Consider the following 25,353-nt stretch of genomic DNA (forward strand, 5'->3'; position numbering starts at 1 on the left):
AGAGTCAAAAGGTCTTCGTTTTCTTTCTCTTGTGGAATGAAAATAAATGTGGAAACCTCAAAAATGTTCACAAAATGGAATGGTGGTTGTGTTATCCAGCCAGCCTTACTTCTAACCTAACTTCTTACCTGTTTAAAAAATGTCATTTAACATAGATACACAATAATTAATCTTAATATTTCATTTCATACTGATTTAATTAAAATATAAATTAACTTAGAGGTAGCAAAGATGTGTTATGTAGAAGATATTATTGGTTTTAATGTTAACTATTAGAATATGGATCCCATTGTGTGGTATATACTGTCATTTTAATAGTCAAATGTTTACATAACATGTACACTGATTATTTTAAAAGTGAATTTATTAGAAGCTAACCCTGCCAGACACTGAGTGCTCTGACGTCAAATGGAATTGAGGGTGCTCATCACCTCACAGGAGGCTCTCAGCAGCTCAAAGGATCAAGATCCAAATGAGCAATTAATAATTCTTAAGCTTTCATATGAGTCGGTACAGCAGATAAAGCATGTGGGATGTTCAAGTAATACATGCAACATACTGACAACTTAAGCATCCATAATATTTTGTGGGTGTACTGTACTTTTACAAAGAATGTGCTAACAAATCCAAATGTCTCTAAATCATCCAGCTTGTGTTTATTGTAGCAAATAGCCAAAGTGTCTTATGGCAAACTACCTCTGAGTCTGCGTTAGATTTTGTTCATATATTCATTTCAATGTTTTGTATGATGGTGGTGCTGTTGAGCTCTGATTTTGTACTTTGTTTTAACAAGGTCCACCACCTTCACTACTCTTTCACCGTACAACAAGCTGCAAAGGTCAGTGGTCTTTTGAACCAGCATGTCTGTTTTCCTGTTAGTTAACACAGTCTTGTTTCTTTTGACTTGACTTGTGAGAACAGCATCAGCAATGGATAGCAATGATTCAGTAAGATAATGTCAAAAATAGCAAAAGAGCTGGGTATTTGTTCCATTTATTAAGCGTAGATTAAAAATAGAATAATTTCCCTTAATATTATATTCTATCAGAAATGGATATTTTTGGGAACATGACATAAAATATACAGATGTACAGAGATACAAAGGAACAAACACTCACTTGAGTAACCCTTGAGACCCAATTCAGTAAGAATTAACAGTCAACTTCTTTAACTCACAGACTTCCAAAATGGATCCTCCGCATCTTGCACAAGGCTCTATAGCTGTCTTTTGTACTTCAGTAAAACCTGAAGAAGGTGACTGCTGTCTCTGAAGAGTGAATTCCTAGGTTTGGAAAATCTCTCTGAGCTGGCTGATGTTAGTCTTACCTGTAAAGGAAAATTTGGAATTAAGAAAAGAGAAAATACAATGCAGTACTGCCTTCAGATGGCAACTACCTGGTAGTTTTTAATATCCCGTGTCTCGTTATTGTTATTTCTCCTGATTCATGCATTATAGGACAGATTTCAAAAAGAGCTATGGGTAGGGACCTAGGCGGTTGTTTTCATTGTGACAATCAATGAATAGTAATAATAATATTGGGCTACCAATCTGGTGCAATTTGATATTGTTCCCACGAGTCCTGATGCAGGATTCCCAAACCCCAAGTGTTCAAAAATCATGAATCAGGTCCCCCAAACCATGTGAATGGCTTAAAAATCATGAGATTTAAAAAAAAAAATACATTTTGGGTTTATTTACTTTCTTGTGTAGGAGCCTTTAGGGTACACATTTTCCAGCTTTTTTGTTTGTTTGTTTTAAAAAGAAAGTGGAGATCTTCACTTAATCACCTGATGCCAGGAGCTAGGGCTTCAAGACAAACTTTGTGAGATTTGTAATAAAGTCATGAACAGTAGTAACATTGCTGTTGACTCTGGAAGGTGATGCTTCAGGAAATATTGACACAGAAGCAGTATGTCTGTGGTAATTAAAATGATCTATGAAAATAAACCAATGCTAAGATAGTAAAAGGTGTTCACATACCATACAGTCATAAGTGCCTGCACAGGAGAGAGAGAGAGAGAGAGAGGCACTTTGATCTAGAGGACTGAGCTTGGGACAAGAACACATCATTTCTAATCTGCCATTAATGTGTTTTGAGTCTGAGCTTCACCAATGAACTCATTGGGAGCTTTGCACTGGGAGGAGGATCAGGCCTTTTGTGAGCTTGAGGAAGTCATTCATACTAAGGCCTTATCCTTCAAATCCTGTATTCATGGAACTCTTGTTGAAGCCAGTGGGATTTTTGCACACACCCAGCTTGCAAGGACAGGCCTTAGCCCAGGGGTGGGGAATCTATGGCCATTAAAAGTACGGTCAGCTCCACGCAGCTCCTGGAAACAACTGGCATGTCCATGCGGCCCCTAGGAGCAGGGCCAATCAGCGAAGCTCTGCGCGCTGCACCTGCCCCCATTGCTGGCTCCACATTTCCCATTGGCTGGGAACCATGGCCAATAGGAGCTGCGGGGGCGGTGCCTGTGTGCACGGACAGCACGCACTGCGCAAAGCCCCCTGACCCTTCCACCTAGGGACCGGGCATGGCAGCCACTTCTGGGAGCAGCACGGAGCCAGGGACCCTCCCTTAGCCCTGCTGCACCGCCAACCGAGAGCCACCTGAGGTAAGCGCCACCCAGCCAGAACCCACACCCCGAATCCCCTGCCCCAGGTTGGAACCTCCTCCTGCACCCTATCTCCTTCCCAGACCCTGCATCTCCACCCCCACCCCAACCCCCTGCCTCAGGTTGGAACTCCCTCCTGCACCCCACCTGTACCCCACTGCCCTAGCCCTGAGCCTTCTCCTGCACCCAAACTCCCTCCCAGAGCCCACACCCTATCCTCCTGCCTGAGTCCACTCCCATACTCCAACCCCTTTGGCCCAAGCCTGGAGCCCCCTCATCCCCAGCCCCATCCCAGAGCCTGCACCCCAGCCAGAGCGCTCACCCCCTCCTGCACCTCCACCCTCTGCCCCAGCCCGGATCCCCCTCCTGCATGCTGAACTCCTCATTTCTGGTCCTACCCCAGAGCCTAGAGGAAGCCCCCCCTCCGCCCCACCCCCAGGGCTGTGTGTGGTCTGCGACTGATTTTTTCTGAGGGTCAGTGGCCCCTGATAGAAAGAAGAATCCCCACCCCTGCCTTAGCCTCTCTATGACCCTGATTCAGGAAAGAATGTAAACAAGAAACCTAGTATTAAGAACATGAAGTCAACTGGACTGCTCCTGTGCCTAAAGTTAGGTGTCAACTGAAGTACCTAGTTTGTTTCCATAACAAGAAAATGAGAATATTATTACTAATTATGTAAAGAGATACTATAAAGACTAGTTAGAGTACTTCAAGCACTTTGAAAATGAAACCTCTTTTTACAATTGCCATGAGTTAATACAGTCTATCCACAATATTGCTGTACACAACTGACAGCTCTTCATACAGCTGGTTGAAAAAATTTGACCAAGCAGTTTTCTGTCAGAAAATGTAATTACAGCAAAATGTTTTGTAGGAACATTTCAGCTTAATTTTAATCATTTTGACTTTTTAATTTTGTTTTGATAAGGTAAAATGGTTTGACATTTTCATTCCTTTTTATTTCATGTAAACTTTTCTATTAAAATATTTTAATATTTTATATTATCATCTTTCAACACTTATAGAACCAAACCAGACCAAACCATGGTTTCACACTGAAATTTTTTGGAATTTTCATTCTGCAGGAAATATCTATATTTTGAGGGGTCGTTTGAAATGGTGGAATATGGAAGTTGCATTTTTCCGACCAGCTCTAGGTGTTGACATTAAGTCTTTATTGCAAGCAACAGGCTATTTCATTTACTAACTAATTTACCCTCCCCTTCATGGTACCTTCTATTTATACCAGTTGTAGATCTAACTTTGGATACCTAATTGGCTTTTGTTTGAATGGGAGGAGAAACCTTTTTTTCTCTCTCTTTGATATTACTTCTTACATTCAATCTTTTAGTGTATTCCTTATAGATACAATATGACTGGGCAGCATTCAAGTGGGAAGGTAAAGCTTTAAAAGAGGGATGTCCTGATTAAGAAAACAAACAAGCAACCTCCCACCCCTGACACACCACAAAATTACATGCCGGGGGTGGCAGATTGTGTTTTCACTGCTGCTCTTCCTCATGAGTTCCAAGAGTTCCTCATGAGTGGTCAGACTGCCACAGGAGCCCCATTAGCTGAGGATGTCCGACTGAGGAGCTGAAACAATGCATTCCTGAGATGCCCTGCCAACACCCCCTCTCCAGTCACTATTGTCCAGTGTTGGGACCCTGCTAGTTAGCTATGAAGTCTCAAAGGGAATAGGAAGTATGGGTCTCCTGCAGTAACTTCCAAGCAGATTTTCCACTACTGCTGGCCCAATGCCCCATACATGCCAGGAGAACGTGGCACAACACACAGCTGAATTCAAACTCCGTAATGAACAATCCTACAGTGCATCTTATAACAGTGGGAACAGCTAAACATAGAGATGACTACATCAGAAAACATAGTACTATGATCCTTATAATTACCTTAATACTGTACAGAATAAGTAAAGGCTTGATGCTGCAGTCACCCCGTGCAAATTCTCACACTGATTTCAAGGGGGGTCTGGGTATGGAGCAACTGCAGCATGAGGCACTAAGTAATGAGATATTTAAAATAAAACACATAGCATACAGTGTATAGAAAGGGAGTGTGCAAAAACAGAGGGCTGGAAATCACAACTTCTGAATTCTACTCCTACTTCCACCATTTACTCAATGTTACTTGGGCTAAATTGGTTAACTTTTTCTGTGCCTCAGTTTACACCAGGAGTTTGGTAACACTATTCACTGCATCTTGTGAGGCTCATTTAATGCTTGAGGACAGCTTTGAGATCTTCAGATGCAAGGTGTTGGAAAAGTGCAATGTGGTGGTGGTGTTTGTAGAAGTATGGCTCCCATTGGTAAAAGAACATAGATAAAATGTAAATCATAGATACCCAACATAGTGTATTTCCTTCTAACATCTTAGTGAATAATTTTTTTAATCTGAGGAAAACAGAATTGTGGACAATACAAATTATTTTCTTACATAATCAATAAAAGAGAATGTGAAATATATTAGATAGCAAAATGGAGCAGTGCTGGAGCAATATCCAGTAGGCTGTTAGTTATGGTAAATTTATTTGATAAATCTATTTAGGTTTGTACAAGTACTGAAAAGGGCATCTGTCCATATGATCTGGGTGTGCCTGACATAAGTCACAATACACCGGAGACAATCCTGTAAGAGCAGCAGTACAGTTCAGTAGAACCTACCACCAGTAAGCCAAGCAGGTTTAAAAGCTCAAGTTTCCCCTCCTCATTCAGCAGTTCACCACCCTTTTAATCCCTGCCTCCATCCCCCACATCCATTTTGAAATTGGGAAAAGACGAGCCTTGCAATGTGTCCTGAAGGGTGGTCATCAGATCTGGGCTATTTTGGACCAAGGTGGGAGAGAGACTTCCAAATCTGTGGGGCCCTGCCGGCAGTCACTTCCTGTTTGTTCTAGAGGTGCTCTAGCCTGAGCCCCTCCGCTGCTCTCTACTCTGGTGGTGTGGCACAGGAAGAAGGGCTGTCTCTTGTGTAGACAATGAATGGCTTGCAGGCGGAGAGATGCTCAACTTGCAGCTGCAGTTGGTTCCTGAAAGCTGAATAGTGTAGCCCTATGTAGCATGCATTGTAGTATCTAATCTTGTGGATTGACATGGATGACATTGGCAGGGTCCAGATCCAAAAGGAATGGTCTCAGCCTTCTGGCTGTACAGAAATGATAAAAAACAGAGCTACATATTGCGCTGCCTGATGTTGTGGTAGCACTGACTTGAGAGTTCAGCCAGACCCTTAGGCTACAAACCATGACCCTCAAGTGGTGCACAACCCCTCCGTTTAAGGGACAGACACTGTTTTTCACCATATCCTTGGTTGCTTCCCCCAAGCAACTATCATCACCTCTGTCTTGTCTGGTTTGAGCCTCAGACAACTAGCTCTTGGTCAGATTCCACAGGTACTCAACTAATCTAGCTGTTATAATTAATTCACGTTCTTCAGGATAACCGTTGTAATACTGCTATTTGACCAATGAGTTGATCACTGTGTCCTGGTCAATGAAACCAATCCTAGTGGTCAATTTGAAAATAAAAACCTCATTATTGAGGTAAGTTTGTGTATTTTGAAACAATCGGCTGGTTGGCATCTATTCTGTCACCCTCTACTCTTTTTGATAACTTTATTCCTTTAAATTACAAATTAATTTATTCCAGTAAAATGATGATTTCAAAACAGAAATGACCAATATGCTTACATAACAAAATCATTCATATTATTTAATGTATTTAATGTAAACCTCTTGCTTCCCATAATTTCCTTTGTTTGCCAGCCATTGGTGTGCTATGTCTAATTTAGGGCCTGGTCATTGACAAATAACAATAATAATTTGCTCTTATATAGTGCTTTTCATCAGTAGATCTCAAAATGCTTCTCAATCTTTAATGTATTTTTCCTTGCAACACCTGTGCAAGGCATGGCACTGCTATTTTCGCCATTTTACAGATGGGGAACTGAGGCAGAGAGAGGCTAAGTGACTTGCCCAAGTCTATGGGAAGTCTGCACAAGGAAGCCTTTAGGGCCTAATTCTTATTTAGAATAAGGCCCCTTTACACCACGTTGGCAATGGAAAGTGGTTTTAAAGTTAGTGTAATTTTCATTTATGCCCACTTTTAGATCCCTTTATGCTACCAGAGTGGTGTAAGGAGGCCTTTGTGTAAATGAGAACCAAAGGCTCAAACTGTTAGGCTCAAACTGTTGTGGCATGGGGCTTGTCATTTTTATTTGTCTACAAAGATCATTTACATATTATGTACTGTGGAGATAGTAATCATAATTTTGGAGCTATATATACACACATAGATACATACTACTGTTACTAAAATATCATGGTTCCCATGCTGTTTGTACAGTTCTGATTTTGAAAAACTGGTTAGGACCTCTGTTTACTTCTAGGGACTTCAACAGGACTGATAACTCATTTTGGGGAGAAAGTACACTGTATTTTCCAGTATAGTATCTGAGGCTGCAGTATCTGGTGTGTGTGTTGACAAACAATCTATCCTATATATATATATAGTATTTATATAAATATTATATCCGTATGTAAAATGTTTAATATGCATGAAAATTGGATTCTTAGCTATTTTACTGCAGACAGATTAACTTAAATGGCTTCAGTGACTCAATCGAGTTTTGATAGTCAGTGACCAGATTCAAATGAGCACCCAATAAAAAATGACATGTATTCCTTTATTGTCTAGCTCAGAGAAGCTTAACCTTTTACAGTAGCAGAAGATGAAAATGCATTATAGAGATAAGCAGTCAACTTCCTCAGGCAAGATAAAATGTACTAAAAGGAAAGGCGGAAAAGAATCTCTGTATGTCAAAGACATGGTCTGACTGTACCTCTTCCAGGATGCAAGTGTTAGCTGTGATTAGAAGCAGTGTCAATGAAATATGAATGCATTTTACTATTCCCCACCATATTATATTACTTGATATTTAAAATGCCCCTTCCGTATCTAGGAACAAGCATGAGTGAAATTAATAAAATAGATGGAGATAAGGCAAGAGCTTGTGCTATGCCTCCTATATTGTAGCTTCAGGTTTCAGTAATGTTCCTGATACAGTCAGTATAGGTATGGTGACATTGTCATTAAGATGTTTTGCTCTGAGTCAATTTCACTTCAGAAAGTAAATATTATGCTAAAAGAACAATGTTATCCTTGCCCCTTTTTAAAGGAATAGATGAACCATTTCAAATCAGATCAGAACTGACGCAAATGATTCTTGTAATGCTTACTAATATTTATTTAGATATTGTAGCATTTGCCATCTGAGAATAGTAAAGCTCTTATAATCCTTAATTAAGCACTATGGCCTCATTGAGGCAAGTAGGTATTATGCTATCTATATTACAGTTGGAAAAAATGATGATCATGCAAAATAAACAACTCATCAGGCTTGGAACCCAGGAGTCATGTGACTCCCAGGAGTCCTCTCTTTCTAACAACTAGATAACACTACCGACACTGAACCTGAAAAAAGAAAACCCTGATCTTTATTGCAGTTTGTAAACATCTAGTGAATTTTTTATAATTCTTTTTCAAAACCTGTGCTACTTGGCTTTAGGTGGAACGAGGAGGCAGGGTATTTTGACAGTCTTGTCTTTCTTACATGGTTGAAATGAGCCAGCACTAAAGAGGGTATTTGAAAGAAAGCCTGTACTTGTGAAATTTCCAGCACAGTTTCTGACAAAAGGAGTCTGGATAAGCATCTACATAATAATACAGTCTTTGCATGACTCCAACACCTTCTGTAGAAGGCTCTCAAAGCACTTTGCAAAGATTAATGAATGAAGCCTACCTAAACCCTAGTGGCATTGTTAGCTCTTTTGTACAGAAGGGATAACTGAGAATAGAGAGGTTAAGTGACTCCCTCAAGGTCACAGCAAGTCAGTCTCAGAGTCTCTGGGCTCTGATCCTGCAAACACTAAGGCAGGAGGATCTTACCATGATTCATGTAAGTAGTCCCACTGAAGTTAAGTTAAACATATGCATGTTTTCAGGACGGGGGCCATAGTCCTGTATTTTGCCAGGAGCTGGGAGTGGATGACAGGGGATGGACCACTTGATGATTACCTATTCTGTTCATTCCCTCTGAAGGACCTGGCATTGACCACAATCAGAAGACAAAATACTGGGTTAGATGGACCACTGGTCTGAGCCAGCATGGCTGTTCTTATGTAACCACTAGGCAGTGCTCCCTCTTTTGCTAATTAAACATCCATGTTGGTAGTTTAGGAAAAATTCTAATTTTTAGTCACTTTAATTTCCCCATTTTATGGATTTTGATTTAATGTAAGCAATATTTTATTTAAACACATCTACACCTGCAGATACTCTGTTTCCTCTAGATTGTCTGTAATGCTGTATGTGGGAAGCTAGACTTCTAAAAGAAACAGTGCTGTCTTTAATCACTTTAACCTTTCCAGGAACAGATGGGACGTTTTAACTGGGTGTGATATTATCTAAAAACTTTTATTCTTCAAATATTGATATTATTCATAAGGTGGAATAAAATTTAATTATTTTGGTGTGTAAAGTAATAAATGACATTGTAAATGAAAATCAAATGCAGAGAGCACAGCTTCTAATATTTACTGATCAGGGAATAAACCCCATATTAATTCTTGTCTATCACTTTTTGTTATGTGGAGTGATTTGCAAAGAAGGCTTGTTCTGTTTGTTAGTTTTAAAGGTATAGGTGAAGGAGTTATTTTCCTGAACTTGAGTTTCTGAGATTATTGGGTCACAAACCTTTATTTAAAGCATTATTTTGTATTTGGTTTGGAAAATCCTAATAAAAACTTTCTTTCAATTTGACTGAAGCTGCTGTCCATTATGTAGTAATTATATAGGAGCTCATTTGAAATACAAAATGAAGTCCAAAATAAGAATGGATACGAATTCATAAACTTAAAAGGGGGTCTTATATTTGGCCTAGAATTGCTATTGCTTTTGCCAGTAAAAATAAATAAAATCAACTGTTCTAGAAGAGGCAGCAGATCACTGTGTGTGAATCTTATTTTTTGACTTGGCAGTCTCTTTCAGCCACACTGTATTTAGACAGAATCACACATTCTGTGCATTGTACATTATAAATGCTTGAATTATTTATTGTAAACAAATTTTTTGTTGATTTTAAACACCATTATCAGTCAGTGCAGTATCATGGAAAATCATATACATGCACCAATGGTCTAAAGAGCCAGTAACAAAATAAGAGTCCATCAGTCACAGAGCTAATAAAACAGGAAGCAAATAACACAGGATAATAATCTTAGTGAGGATGACCATCGACTTCGCTACATTCATTATGAAGCAATCATATATCTTCTAGGTGTGTAACTACAACTCAGAGAGTATTCAAAGTTTGTTCTAGACAGAACATATAGACCCATGTTTCAGTTCTCCCACGGTATGTGGAAAAATTTAACGGGAATGGACTCTGCTGGTCTCTTAATATTCAATTAAATCAATTAAATTCAATTCAAGGCAAATATCTAATTGAATTCAGTAGTAATTATGCTGATGTTAAGACTGCAGTGTTGGGCTTTATAGTAGTGTTAGGAGGATCAGAATCTCTCTGTTTCTCCTCGTAGCAAGTAGCAGATAAACCTGTTTCTTAAGTGGTAAGTTCAATAACCTGAAATTCTCTACAAAAACAAATCATTCTTTTGACCTTAAAGTACATACCTTAACATATTCCCCAAAGTTTTAAAATAAATTTTCATTTATTCATTTTCAGAGATAGATAAAACCACCAATAATAGTAAATGACCCAATAATGTTTGTCAGAGCTCTATAAAATGGCCTAATTGATAGAGTATTAGAGTGGGACTTGGGAAATCTGGGTCTGTTCCTGGCTTGGTCACTCGTCTCCTGGGTGGCCTTGGGCAAGTCACTTCACCTCCCTGTACCTCAGTTTCCCCAGCTGTAAAATGGCAGTAATTATACTGATCTCCTTTAGAAAGCATTTTGAAATCTACTCATGAAAAGCACTTTGTAAAAGTGATATTATATTGTTATTTTATTACAAGCTCAAAGAAGATGTCCAGTGATCATAATTGTTCCACAGCCCTAGAAACAGAGATTTTTTTTAAATCTGTTTATAAAGAGAACGCTGTTGGAATGGTATAAAGTTGTATTTGATTAATATTTAATGGAATTAGTGTGCACACTGGAAAAATATTGTAAATGCACAGCAAATTAATTTTCATACACAAATAATAACATATCAGATTTAAAAAAAAAATACAAGAGATGAGTTGGAACCAAGCTCCTAGAATTTAACACTTTAGAACTTTAGGACGTTTGAAATATGGACCTGAATTTGCAGCTCTGATCTATCCCTAACCTGAAAATAACCAACCAATAAAATAAGTAGGATTTTTTTTTAAATTGGCCTTGTTCCATTTTTTTCTTCCTTATGATGTGTAAAGAAGGCCTGAAAGGTTATGTCTGCTTTTTTCCCCCTGCTTGTTTATTGCCTTATCAGGAATGTCAGGTTTAGTCTGAATTTTGATGGAGGATGTCTGGAGCTAGGATGTTGACTGTGAGCTCTACAATCATAATTGAACCTTTAACAAAAACATCATTTATCCAACGTGTTAATTAGCCATTGAAGTTTGATATGCTTTAATAAAAGCAAACAAAAACCAAACAGTTTTGAACAAATCCAACTTACGTTTCCTTCCCCTCTCTATTGCTTAACTTTTATCCTTGTGTACTGATACTAGTTCTCCAGTTCATGACTTTCCAGCCTAAACAGGACCTGAATGGCTGTTGTAAAACCCAAGCCAAAAAAACAAATGAAACCAAATCAAACAAAACGCTTTTCCATGTTTTCAGCCTTATATAATAAAAAGCCGAAACTCTTATTCCCCTCCCGCTCCAACACCCCCAGTCATTTTTAACCAAAAGTACATTTCAATAAGAGGAAACATTGTTATGTGAGAATTGCCAGCTATTAGCTCATGTTGAGAAATTTTGTTACGATTAGGAGAAAAATGTCCAGGTTTTGTCCTTAGTTTTGTAGCAGATTTTCAAAACAGGCTCAGATTTGTTAGCATCTAAAAGTTACATTCCAAAACAAGTTCTGAAAACATTGACACATTTTGTGTTTGGACTGGACAGAATGTATCATTTTTGTGCAGTATTGTGTCACCGTCCTCTATGCCAGGACCTTAACACAAAAAGACATTGAGTGAATAAATGTCCAAAGTGTTTGAATTGCTCCTGAGCATGTAATCTCCAAATTTCGAGTGTCAGCCTCCAGATTGTTTTCAGAAGGTTGTCAGTTTCCTTGTTAGAAGGGAAGTGAGACTACAGACTGTCAAAGGTTCTTTTCAGTTTAATGTGGGTAATGTACTCTCGCAATTTCCCTGTGGGATAAGTACTTTTAAATAAATATTCTTTGCTTTTTGTGTATTTCATTTGACTTCCTTACCAGTTATATAATGTATACTTTAGCAAAACCCTGAAAAATGTTTGGAGTTACAAGTCTTCTGTAAAGCAAATAGCTAAACTCTGGAGTGATGCAAACAAGGCACTTACCACCTGAGAGAAGTGTTAACACTTTATTTACATTTAAATTAAAATGGAAACTTATTTATGTTTTATGTTTCTGAAAGGTGTGTGTGGTACATCTGCAGAGGTCTATTGTTTATTCATGTTGTAAATCCTTTGAAATGTGTTAAAATGCTTCCCACTCATTATAAAAATCCTGCCACCCATGGATTAGGACTTTGATGTCACCAATCCTGCTTCAAAGGGTTTTTTCAATGCTATTAATCACAGTTTAGCCTCTGAAGATATAGCCAGAGAAAACATTTGGACATCTTGTGCTAGACTTGCTAAAACTTTAAAATATATGGTGTGTCTTGCATATGTATGCACAGTCCACATCACTTCCTCTCTCTTCTCTGAACCTTTATTTTGAAAAGTTATTTTGTTATTCTGCAAATAAAGCTGAAATGTTTTGGGTGATTCACACTGTACTTTTAAAAAATGTAAACATGTCATTCAATTGACTCCACAGCAGAACAGTGTGGTCTTGACCAAGGAGTACAGTCAGTCTTTAAAAATCCCAAAAGACAATATCATTCAGGATTAAGCAGGCCTGTGTGTCCAAAGATCAAAAAAAGAGATTGTTTTATCACCTCTTTCATTAGTTTGTGATTTTAGATGCCATTGACGCACATCAGGGATCAATGTGATTTCTTACTGGATAGCTTTATTTCTGCTCTTTCTCTCTCAAAACTTTGAATGATTCACTGATAAATTGATTACTAGCAACTGAGCTGTTATGCCTTTGTGCTGCTGCTTTCATCAACTCTGTACGCTACGGCCAATGACAAGCCTCCTTATCACCGACTTTTTTCCTCTTAAATCAACACTGCACCCTGGTATCTCTCTTTTGTTACCCCTACCATTGCTGAATGCTCAGTGATGTGGAGGATCTATGATTATCTGGGTTCAGCAGAAGAAGTGTGGTTATATCTGGTAGCATTCTTAGTGCTGCTACTTAGACTACTTTCTCATCTTTCAGATTTTCCCTTCTCTGAGTGAAACAGCAACTGTTCTTTCAATTTGTGTTTCCATCTCTTTTAACAGGTAACTTGGCACAGGCAAGAGCCAGAGTGACAGCAGCATCTAGGTCTTTGCCTCCACAATTTAGTGCTGGGCGCATCAAGGTTAGTAGTGTTATATTTCCTGGAGGCATTTGCAAAAGGGAAGAAATTTAAGTCAGCAAATATTATTGTGGAACTACAGACAAGATATTCAGTTGCTGTAAATCCACAATGGGCGGATTTATATCAGCTGAGAATCTGGCCCTATTTCAGAAAATATGCACCTTGATCTGGATTACTGTATCCAGTTTTGGTCACCAGCCCATTAAAGAGTCCAGCAAACACTAACAGATACGGTTAGAGAAGTGATGGAATTTATATATGACAACAGATTGAAAAGACTAAGGATGAAATCTTGGCTCCATTGAAGCCAATGTCAAAACATCCATGGACTTCAGTGGGGCCAGGATTTCACCCCAGGAGTGTATAGCCTGAAAAGGAGATTTAATTGGTTGGACTTTGGTTGGAGTATTCAACATTATGAAGGCAAAATAGAAAACTGACCCATTCCTCTGCTTTATCCTGCCTTTAAGGCAAAAACATTTGAAAGAGATGGACAATCAATGTGGAACCACTGAAAGGACATGCTTCTTAATGGAACATACAGTGGAACTATGGAATTAGTTGCTGCTAGATTTCATCAAGTAAATACTGTGGCAAGATTCTAAAAGGATGTGATAATTTTCTGACCATTAATAAAATTTGTTACACCAAGCTCAGGCAATAAGGGAGAGAACTCTATGCATCAGGTTGATAGTATTAAGAATTCAGGCAGTTATTCCTGGTCCTTCCCTATATATTCTATCAGTCTGCTGGTGAGGTATATTACTGTTTGGGTTTTGTTTGCTTATTTTTTGTCTATGCCTACAATGCATATTATTAATAAACAGTGGTAATAACAACAACCATCCTTCCAGGCTTGTTTTGTTTTGATCCCCCCCGGGCCTTTTATGGCCATTCATATATCTTCCTGGAGCTGGTACGCTTCACTATACCTGCAAATATAGACTCAGATTTCAGAGATTTATTCTCTCACTGGTATAAACTTGTTTAGTGCTGAAGGGAAGACAATACCCTATCGGATTTCCTTGCAAGATAGCACTTATACCCACATTGTCTTTCCAGTTTCAGCTCCAACCACTGTTAGTCATCTCTGTATACATTTTACTGATTCTGCGTGGGTGGATCAGAGCAACTTTGTCTTGGCAGCTTTAGCAAAAGCATTCAGTTAAACTAAATAATATTTAAACTATTTATCCTTGAATTGGATTAAAAAAAAAAAAAGAACCTACCGAAAGGGATGCTGGCCCATGTGACTGAAATAATTTAAAGCCAGTTCTTAGTCCATGCAACTATTCGAGAAATGCATTTACAGCTCCATTGAAAGAAGAAGAATCTATGGGTGCTGTTTTTTGTTTTTATTTTTTTCTGTTTAGGTGAATAGTCTGTTTCACTTCCAACACTAGGGCCTTGTCTACATGGGAAAGTTTTACCAGTTTTTATGATATAGTTTTACTGCTATCCCCACCACCAGCAGCAGCCTTGTGGACAGTCTTAGTTCAGTGTAAGAGGATTTTTTTAGTTTAACTTCCCAAGTGACGTAAGCTAAACGGAAAAAAACTACTCTTATACTGTAATAAGGGTGTCTGAACAATGGACTGACTATGTTGGCTTAAATTCACACCTTAGTTTATACTAAAAAAATGTTCCCATATAGACAAGACCTTAAATAAACTTCACACCTGCCCTTTCCTGAGGCACTGCAGACCTTGGCCCTGATTATCATTTATAGTCAGTGTGTAAAGTGCCCTTCAGGGGGTGTAAATGTAACTTTAAGGTGTTTTTACATTGCCAGAGCAGTATAAAGAAGCACTTCTTCTTAGTGTAAACGAGAATCTGGCCCAATGTGTCTGTCTACCTGCTTATACTTGCACCTTTGGACTCAGCACACCCTGTTGGGCATTCAAGATGGATTCTTTAGAAATAAAAATGACTGTAGGAACAGAAGCCCGTTTGTTGTACTGACCTTTATGGTACCTCACTATTGAGAGGCGCTTTGCATCCTTACACCTCTCAGAGGTAACACTAATTGTAGTAGCAACTTTTCCCTATCCCCTTTGCCTAAACAGCCAGAGCTCAATAGTGTGGCCCTGTCTCCTATGTGACCTTAGTCTGTAGTTCAGATAGGAAGCTCAAAATAGTTGCCTGGCCAAAATAGTTCTAAAACTCTTCCCCGTCCCTCCAATTGACATCCATGCTGCTCTGACCAGAACATCGATATTTACATCATCACATGACCTCCCGAAACGTTTGATGTTATCTGGGCTGATGAAGCATTTCTCCTGTGCTATGTAGCAGGGTCTTTCCTTTAGCAACTTAAAAATAAATATCATACTTCATAGAGATCTTTTATTCTATTGATATAAGATGCCTACACAACTTTGGGCAACGGAGAGCATCACAGATTATAAAACCATACTGTCACCTTTAATGGAATCTAGTTGCCTTTGTACCATCTGTAGCCTAAATCCAATCTTTCCTTTTGATTTATTTCCCAATATAAAGTCTGTTTTCTTGATCTAATACTACTTAGGGCTTCATTTCCTTTATATTTTGCATGCAGTCTCCTAAATATCTCCTCAAGGTAAGACACACAGTTACTTTATTGAGAACAATAATCTTTCTGCAACTATTTTTAGAGTTACAAAGAGTGGGCTTAAGCTTTGGAAATAATCAGTGAAGCGAAGTCAAGTAAGTGTAGCCCATGTGCTGACAATAGCATTATTTGGTTCAAACGTTCATAGTTTATACAAATGCCACCTGTTCAGAGCAGATGGTAAACTGCCACAGAGCAAGTGAGCACTAAAATGTTGTTAATGCTCCAGGCAAGCTGTGTGCTGGTTGTTTTGTGTAATTTTGTTGAGCTGTAATAGAGCAACACAATCTGCCTGTGATTGGTAACCCTGGTTATTGTCATTCACAAATTCTGGTTTGATTTTCATAAGAACAGCTGTATCGACAGTATAATTGAGATGTGTGAGGAACAATATACTTGCTGTCCATATCTACCCTCTATTGGTGGTCTGTCAGGGTTCCTTTCCCACTCTGAACTCTGGGGTACAGATGTGGGGACCCTCATGAAAGACCCCCTATGATTATTTCTACCAGCTTAGGTTAAAACTTTCCCAAGACACAAAATTCCCCATATCTGGGATTCAGTATGCTGCCACCACCAAGCGATTTAACAAAGAATCAGGGAAGAGACCACTTGGAGATATCTTCCCACCCAAAAAAAGCTTTCTTGGGGAAGGCTTGAGAATAAACAAGATGAGCACAGACCAGCCTTGGGTTTTTAGGACCCAAAAAACCCAATCAGATTCTTAAAAAACAGAACTTTATTAGAAGAACAAAAAAAAGATAAAAGAACAACTCTGTAAGATTAGAATGGAAGATAATCTTACAGGCAGTCAAATTCAAAATATAGAGGATTCCTCTAGGCAAAACTTTAAGTTACAAAAAGAAGCAAAAAACCAGGAATACACATTCCCTCCAGCACAGCGAATTTCACAAGCCAAAAACAAAAGAAAATCTAATGCATATTTTAGCTAGATTACTTACTAACTCTATAGGAGTTGGATTGCTTGCTTTCTTGATCTGTCCCTGGCAGAGGCATCACACAGACACCCCCTCCCCCCGCTCCCAGATTTGAAGTATCTTGTCCCCTTATTGGTCATTTTGGTCAGGCGCCAGCCAGATTACTTGAGCTTCTTAACCCTTTACAGGTAAGAGGATTTTACAGTACTGTATCAGAGCTTCTTAGCCCCTTCCCTTTATATTTATGACATGTTCTTTGCCGAAATGCCAAGAAGGTGGTATTTTGAGCAATGGCAGTTCAGCTGGGTGAAACATAGAATTGCTGGGCATCTAAACAGTCACAGAGGGTAATTACAGTAAAAGCTGTGTTATCCGGCACTTTACCAACCAGAAAGCTCTAGAAACCACCATTTCTGATATCTCCCAATACAAATCTTCAATAGGGTTGCAAAGTGTCCAGATCCAGGCAGCGCTCACTTTGGGCAGCTCCCAGCAAGCATATCCCTGCTGCTCCTAGGCAGAGGCATGGCCAGGCGGGTCTGCGCACTGCCCTTGCCCTGAGCACTGGGTGTGCAGCTCCCATTGGTCGAGAACCACGGCCAATGGGAGCTGCAGGGGCGGCGCCTGCATGCAGAGGCAGCATGCAGAGCCACCTGGCTGCATCTCTGCCTAGGAGCAGCAGGGATAGGTTGCCCCTTGCAGGAAGCCACCCAAGGTGAGCACTGCCTGGATCCAGCACCCCAAAACCCCTTCCGCACCCTAATCCCCTGCCCCAAGCCTCTTCGTACTCCCAAACTCCCGCCCAGAGCCCGTGCCCCACGCCCCCTCCTGTGCCCCAGCCCTGAGTCCCCTCCTACACCCAAACTCCCTCCCTCCATTGGTAAGTATAGCTCTTAGTTAACCAGAATTTTTGACTAACCAGCACCCCCCATTTCCCCAACATGTTGGATAACAAAGCTTTTACTGTAATAGCAATCCTAACAGTGGGTAGGCAAATACTTCTGTGTTCTGTGCCCTCATTATCTCTTACATACTATTTAATTAACTGAGAGTGGTAATTTTTCTGTGCATTACAAAAACAGGGCAGCTGTTTTACAGTTTACTTCCTGACCTTCATCAACGTTTCATTTTATTTACAGGAAGCGTTAAAAACAGTCAGATTTTTTCCTCCCAGTGGTTTGGGGCAGGAACTCTTTTTTAAAATCAGTTTCCAAGGTAAATGTATTTTAGTGACTGCTCCATGGGCCCAGAGCTGTGTTACCACGCAGAGAATCCAAAACTGAGACCCTGACTCGGTGAGAAGTGTTTAGCAATCTGTGATGATTTAGTAAAAGGCTGGATTAACAGGATTGGAGGGAGTCCTTGTCCTGGCAGGAAGATATAGGTGAAGTACAGTTTGTTGCTTAAGGAAGGGGGTTGAGACAAGACCCAGCTATCAGACAGGAGTAATCAATGTTGGGGTGAAAGAGATGTCACCTATACTTAATGGGTCCATTGAAAATCAGCAATTGCCTGGTCATTTCTATTATACCCTATAGTTATACCTGTAAGCGTGAGTCCTTGCCTGTGGTTAGGGGAAAACAGGATGTTAAACTGTATTTCACTGAAATTCTAACGTCTTCTATAAACTAAAATGCTTTGGCATTTTAGTTTATAGAAGAGAAGAGTAGTACCTATGTGGATTTTTTATGTAAAGCCTTTCATACATGAGCTGTCTCAAAGCACATTACAAGGTAGCCCCGCAACCTGAAGCAAATACTCACCAACAACCACATACCACACAACAGAACCACTAACCCAGGAACTTATCCTTGCAACAAAGCCCGTTGCCAATTGTGCCCACATATCTATTCAGGGGACACCATCACAGGGCCTAATAACATCAGCCACACTATCAGAGGCTCATTCACCTGCACATCCACCAATGTGATATATGCCATCATGTGCCAGCAATGCCCCTCTGCCATGTACATTGGTCAAACTGGACAGTCTCTACATAAAAGAATAAATGGACACAAATCAGATGTCAAGAATTATAACATTCATAAACCAGTCGGAGAACACTTCAGTCTCTCTGGTCACGCAATCACAGACATGAAGGTCGCTATCTTAAAACAAAAAAACTTCAAATCCAGACTCCAGCGAGAAACTGCTGAATTGGAATTCATTTGCAAATTGGATACTATTAATTTAGGCTTAAATAGAGACTGGGAGTGGCTAAGTCATTATGCAAGGTAGCCTGTTTCCTCTTGTTTTTTTCTACCCCCCCCCCCCCCCAGATGTTCTGGTTTAACTTGGATTTAAACTTGGAGAGTGGTCAGTTTAGATGAGCTATTACCAGCAGGAGAGTGAGTTTGTGTGTGTATGGGGGTGGGGGGGATGTGAGAAAACCTGGATTTGTGCAGGAAATAGCCCGACTTGATTATGTAAAGAGTTGTCACTTTGGATGGGCTAGCACCAGCAGGAGAGTGAATTTGTGTGGGGGGGTGGAGGGTGAGAAAACCTGGATTTGTGCTGGAAATGGCCCACCTGATGATCACTTTAGATAAGCTATTACCAGCAGGACAGTGGGGTGGGAGGAGGTATTGTTTCATATTCTCTGTGTATATATAAAGTCTGCTACAGTTTCCACGGTATGCATCTGATGAAGTGAGCTGTAGCTCACGAAAGCTCATGCTCAAATAAATTGGTTAGTCTCTAAGGTGCCACAAGTACTCCTTTTCAAATTGGATACTGGTAATACAAAGGCAAACATGGCAGCTGTTATGTGGTCTGTTATACCACATAAACAACTTTGAAAATAAGAAAAATTTTAGTGAAAGAAGTAATGCTGGCTGGTACACTGAGCTTATACCATATGCTTCACTAAGTGCTAGGAGGTCTTTAACATCTAAATAGACAGTCAGCAGATTTGGGCAGAATGGATCTTTGTTTTTAAAGGATGGCACTTCAGCCTGCATTGCACTGTCGGGAAAGAGTATATGAGTGGAAATCTTGGGGTGGAACTGTAACAGTAATGGGTAAAAATAATAATAAAACAATAATAAAAAATAATAAAATGCTTCAATACATAGCTTGGAACCAAAGAACTTATTGTACTAATTTTTCTTTTCTTCTTTCAAGATGTTCAAAATCGTTAGTGTTTGGTTATTTTTTAAAAATATTTTTTGTTTTTAAACCAACTTTAAGTAATTCATGGAAACATAAGAGATCTATTTTCAGAGTAGCAGCCGCATTCGTCTGTATCTGCAAAAAGAAAGGGAGGACTTGTGGCACCTAGAGACTAACAAATTTATTTGAGTATAAGCTTTCGTGAGCTACAGCTCACTTCATCGGATGCATTCAGTGGAAAATACAGTGGGGAGATTTATATACACAGAGAACATGAAACAATGGGTTTTACCATACACACTGTAACAAGAGTGATCAGGTAAGGTGAGCTATTACCAGCAGGAGAGCGGGGGGGGGGGGGAGGGCGAGGAAGGGGGGACCTTTTGTAGTGATAATCAAGGTGGGCCATTTCCAGCAGTTGACAAGAACATCTGAGGTACAGTGGAGAGGGGATAAACATGGGGAAATAGTTTTACTTTGTGTAATGACCCATCCACTCCCAGTCTTATTCAAGCCTAAGTTAATTGTATCCAGCTTGCAAATTAATTCCAATTCAGCAGTCTCTCGTTGGAGTCTGTTTTTGAAGTCTTTTTGTTGAAGAATTGCCACTTTTAGGTCTGTAATCGAGTGCCCAAATAGATTGAAGTGTTCTCCGACTGGTTTTTGAATGTTATAATTCTTGACGTCTGATTTGTGTCCATTTATTCTTTTACGTAGAGACTGTCCAGTTTCGCCAATGTACATGGCAGAGGGGCATTGCTGGCACATATCACATTGGTAGATGTGCAGGTGAATGAGCCTCTGATAGTGTGGCTGATGTGATTAGGCCCTGTGATGGTGTCCCCTGAATAGATATGTGGACACAGTTGGCAACGGGCTTTGTTGCAAGGATAGGTTCCTGGGTTAGTGGTTTTGTTGTGTGGTGTGTGGTTGCTGGTGAGTATTTGCTTCAGGTTAGGGGACTGTCTGTAAGCAAGGACTGGCCTGTCTCCCAAGAGCTGTGAGAGTGATGGGTCGTCCTTCAGGATAGATTGTAGATCCTTGAGGATACGTTGGAGCGATTTTAGTTGGGGGTTGAAGGTAATGGCTAGTGGCATTCTGTTATTTTCTGTTATTTTCTTTGTTGGGCCTGTCCTCAGTAGGTAACTTCTGGGTACTCTTCTGGCTCTGTCAGTCTGTTTGTTCATTTCAGTAGGTGGGTATTGTAGTTGTAAGAATGCTTGATAGAGATCTTGTAGGTGTTTGTCTCTGTCTGAGGGGTTGGAGCAAATGCAGTTGTATTGTAGAGCTTGGCTGTAGACAATGGATCATATGGTGTGGTCTGGGTGAAAGCTGGAGGCATATAGGTAGGCATAGCGGTCAGTAGGTTTTCGGTATAGGGTGGTGTTTATGTGACCATCGCTTATTAGCACTGTAGTGTCCAGGAAGTGGATCTCTTGGGAGGACTGGTCCAGGCTGAGGTTGATGGTGGGATAGAAATTGTTGAAATCATGGTGGAATTCCTCAAGTGCTTCTTTTCCGTGGGTCCAGATGATGAAGATGTCATCAGTGTAGTGCAAGTAGAGTAGGGGCATTAGGGGACGAGAGCTGAGGAAGCTTTGTTTTAAGTCAGCCATGAAAATGTTGGCATACTGTGGGGCCATGTGGGTACCCACAGCAGTGCCGCTGATTTGAAGGTATACATTGTCCCCAAATGTGAAATAGTTATGGGTGAGGACAAAGTCACAAAGTTCAGCCACCAGGTTAGCCGTGACATTATCGGGGATACTGTTCTTGACGCCTTGTAGTCCATCTTTGTGTGGAATGTTGGTGTAGAGGGCTTCTACATCCATAGTGGCTAGGATGGTGTTTTCAGGAAGATCACCGATGGATTGTAGTTTCCTCCGGAAGTCAGTGGTGTCTCAAAGATAGCTGGGAGTGCTGGTAGCTTAGGGCCTGAGGAGGGAGTCTACACAGCCAGACAATCCTGCTGTCAGGGTGCCAATGCCTGAGATGATGGGGTGTCCAGGATTTCCAGGTTTATGGATCTTGGGTAGCAGAAAGAATACCCCTGGTTGGGGTTCCAGGGATGTGTCTGTGTGGATTTGTTCTTGTGGTTTTTCAGGGAGTTTCTTGAGCAAATGCTGTAGTTTCTTTTGGTAACCCTCAGTGGCATCAGAGGGTAATGGCTTGTAGAAAGTGGTGTTGGAGAGCTGCCGAGCAGCCTCTTGTTCATATTCCGACCTGTTCATGATGACGACAGTACCTCCTTTGTCAGCCTTTTTGATTATGATGTCAGAGTTGTTTCTGAGGCTGCAGATGGCATTGTTTTCTGCACGGCTGAGGTTATGGGGCAAGTGATGCTGCTTTTCCACAATTTCAGCCCGTGCACATCGGCGGAAGCACTCTATATAGAAGTCCAGTCCCTCCCCACCCCGCTGTACCTCAGACGTTCTTGTCAACTGCTGGAAATGGCCCACCTTGATTATCATTACAAAAAGATTCCCCCCCCCCCTCGCTCTCCTGCTGGTAATAGCTCACCTTAAGTGATCACTCTCATTACAGTGTGTATGGTTTCAGAGGAACAGCCGTGTTAGTCTGTATTCGCAAAAAGAAAAGGAGTACTTGTGGCACCTTAGAGACTAACCAATTTATTTGAGCATGAGCTTTCGTGAGCTACAGCTCACTTCATCACCCATTGTTTCATGTTCTCTGTGTATATAAATCTCCCCACTGTATTTTCCACTGCATGCATCCAATGAAGTGTGCTGTAGCTCATGAAAGCTTATGCTCAAATAAATTTGTTGGTCTCTAAGGTGCCACAAGTCCTCCTTTTCTTTTTATAAAAGATCTACAAATTCTTAGTAAATTTGCTGAATGGATTCCCAGTGTTTTTTCTGCTTTCTACTCACTACTTTAGTAATTTGGTGATTTGGTACTTTGTTTCTATACCGTAGTGTAGTGTTCACTTGAGAGGTGCCAATGATACCCTGTGGAGAACAAGTAGCCTGCACATTCTTCAGATGGTCACTGTTTTATATTCTCTCAGGATAGAGAAGGGCAGAAGACACCACCTTTTGTTTCTGCAATGCTGTGTGGGTCAGATTTTAGTTTTGTACAACCCAAGCAAGGGGTTGCGTGGATCTGAGTTCCATTTTACCTGAATTATTAATATTTCAGTGGTTCAGATCAGAAGATTTGGGCTTGCAAAACCCAAATCCAAACCATGGTGAATCGGATCCAAGTTCCATTGCATCAGAGTGGACAATGCTCAAAGAGGGGATGGGGATAAAAGATTATTGTCTGGGCTCTTCTCTGTTCTGAAGGGCAATGTTGACAAATGGATTAACAAGACTGAAATTCTGCAGGCCAAGACCTGAGAGCTGCAGAGCCCCCACAATTCCTACTGAAGTCAGTAAGAATTGAGTGTTCAGCACCTCTTAGGGAACTTGCCATGTGTAAATATAGGTTTCTAATGAACCATTGAAAATGTATATATACACAAAAGAATGATCTTGACAAATATTGTACTTTGCTCTCAGATTTGGGATCCAAGAAGGTCTGTAAAACACCACTGATGTCTGAGTTTGTATTTCCAGATTGACACAATGGAGATGATGCGACACCCAGAGGAAACAACCAACATGAAGAGGCAAACCGTGGCTTCTTATTTTAGGGTATAAAATGTAAACTTTACAAAGTGCATTTTGATTACATGAACAGATGATTAATCTAGCATTTGTGCGGCGAAGTGAGAGCGGTGGATAAGAGCGTATCCCTCGTCCACTGTGATGCCTCACTAGACCTACAGAACTCTGACTCTTTTTCTTGCTCTTTCTCATCACTTGACCATGGTGCTTCTCAGAACTGGCCAAAAATATACTGGTACTAGGATCTAGGGCCTAGACAGTGACTTGCAGTCTATGACTTCATGATGAGCTGCAGTTGAATATTCTCCCTCTAAAACACTATGGGCCAAGAATTAAGGCCTGTTTAGCACCCAAAACTGAGGGTGCAGTTGTATTTGTGCATACAAATATTATAATTGCAATTATTCAATTGTCCTGGCATCTTTGCTTGTGCAAGTGGGCCTACTTTTTAAAAATACTGGCCGCATGTGTGTTAATAAATAAGTAAAGTCAATCCATTTTTGCAAGCACCATTACAGAAGATAAAGGTCGTCTGTCTGTCTGTAATAATTCTGTGATTGAGTTAACATAGACCGTGCAGGTGAATTTATTACAATCAGATTGGTACGGACGGGGTGAGGTGGTTATTAAGAGGGAGTCTGGTCAGAACACTCCTAAGACATGCTGATCCTGGGTTATTTTGTTGGTTTCATGTGGTCATTGTCGGCCAGCATCGCCTAGAGCAGCTCCCAAGCTACTGAAACCCAGCGCATATTGGAAGAAGTGTACACTACAGCACAGAACCAGGATCAGGGCACTTCTAGTGGAAGCTTTATGCCCCCGTGGCACACCCACCTGCCTGTGCTCTGTGGATTCTGGCAGTACCCAAGGATTTGGCCCAATATTTTTGCTCTTTTTACTGTTCACAGATATTTTGCAAACTGATCCTGATTTCAGTGAAGTATTTGTTGTTCAAAATTGTTTGCTGGATGATTTGGAGAAACAGTTTCCTCTGGGTTGTTTGGAAACTGTTCAATTGAACTGTTCACCATTAGAAGGAGTGATTGTTTATCTAAGCAATATGTTATTGTTTCTGCTCCCTGAATGGCTGATTGCAACTCTAAAGCAGGAACGTAATTAACTGTCCTCTTGCTCACAGCCAAATGCCAATACTGTTCATTCACAAATACACTTCTTTGCATGTAAACATAGGTATTTGCATAAAGGGCAGCTGTTTCTTAACCATTAATTAAGTAACATCAGGGGTGAAAGTAACTTAAGGGACTTACTGGTATGCAGGGCCAGGGTCCTGAAAAAGGAGGGTGGGGGGGCTCAGGTGGAAGGGGCCAGACCTTTAAATTCCCGGGACCTTTAAATCGCCACTGCTACCCCTGGGGCTCCAGTAGCAGCAGCCAGGAGCCCTGGGCCCTTTAAATCACTGCTAGAGCCCCATGGTAGCGGCAGCAGCAGTGGCAGCTGGAAGACCCGGGGCTCTGGAGGTGATTTAAAGGCCCTGGGGCTCTGGCCACTGCTGCTACCCCAGGGCTCCTGCAGCAGGGCTCTGGGGGTGATTTAAAGGGCCAGGGTCCTTTTAAATTGCCAGCCTGGGGAAGCTGCCCCCTGCCAGTATGGCCGGCTGTGTACCAGCTCTTGCTTATGTTAGGTTGCCCTCAGGCAAGTTGAGCCACAGTTCAATACATAATACAAAATGGAGTTCATCATCTGATAAAGACATACCCCACTCTTATAGTCCTCCAACACCACTCCAGCTTACTTTC

At 40.6% G+C, this 25,353-nt stretch overlaps 1 protein-coding gene across 7 annotated transcripts in view; it reads left to right on the forward strand.

Annotated features, from left to right (window-relative positions):
- The window catches only part of MYO3B (myosin IIIB), a 341,188-nt gene that overhangs the window by 180,293 nt on the left and 135,542 nt on the right, over positions 1 to 25,353 (forward strand). For 4 of the 7 annotated variants that reach the window (XM_048870184.2, XM_048870183.2, XM_048870179.2 and 1 more), the window contains 4 exons: positions 794 to 838; positions 13,246 to 13,325; positions 15,886 to 15,906; positions 23,546 to 23,623. In XM_048870184.2, coding sequence (XP_048726141.1) covers positions 794 to 838; positions 13,246 to 13,325; positions 15,886 to 15,906; positions 23,546 to 23,623 — 224 coding nt within the window. The remainder of the gene's footprint in view (positions 1 to 793; positions 839 to 13,245; positions 13,326 to 15,885; positions 15,907 to 23,545; positions 23,624 to 25,353) is intronic. The other 3 variants (XM_048870181.2, XM_048870185.2, XM_048870180.2) reach the window with 2 other exon arrangements.

This window comes from Caretta caretta, chromosome 11, assembly GCF_965140235.1.
Source record: "Caretta caretta isolate rCarCar2 chromosome 11, rCarCar1.hap1, whole genome shotgun sequence".
In the NCBI taxonomy this organism is placed as follows: domain Eukaryota; kingdom Metazoa; phylum Chordata; order Testudines; family Cheloniidae; genus Caretta; species Caretta caretta.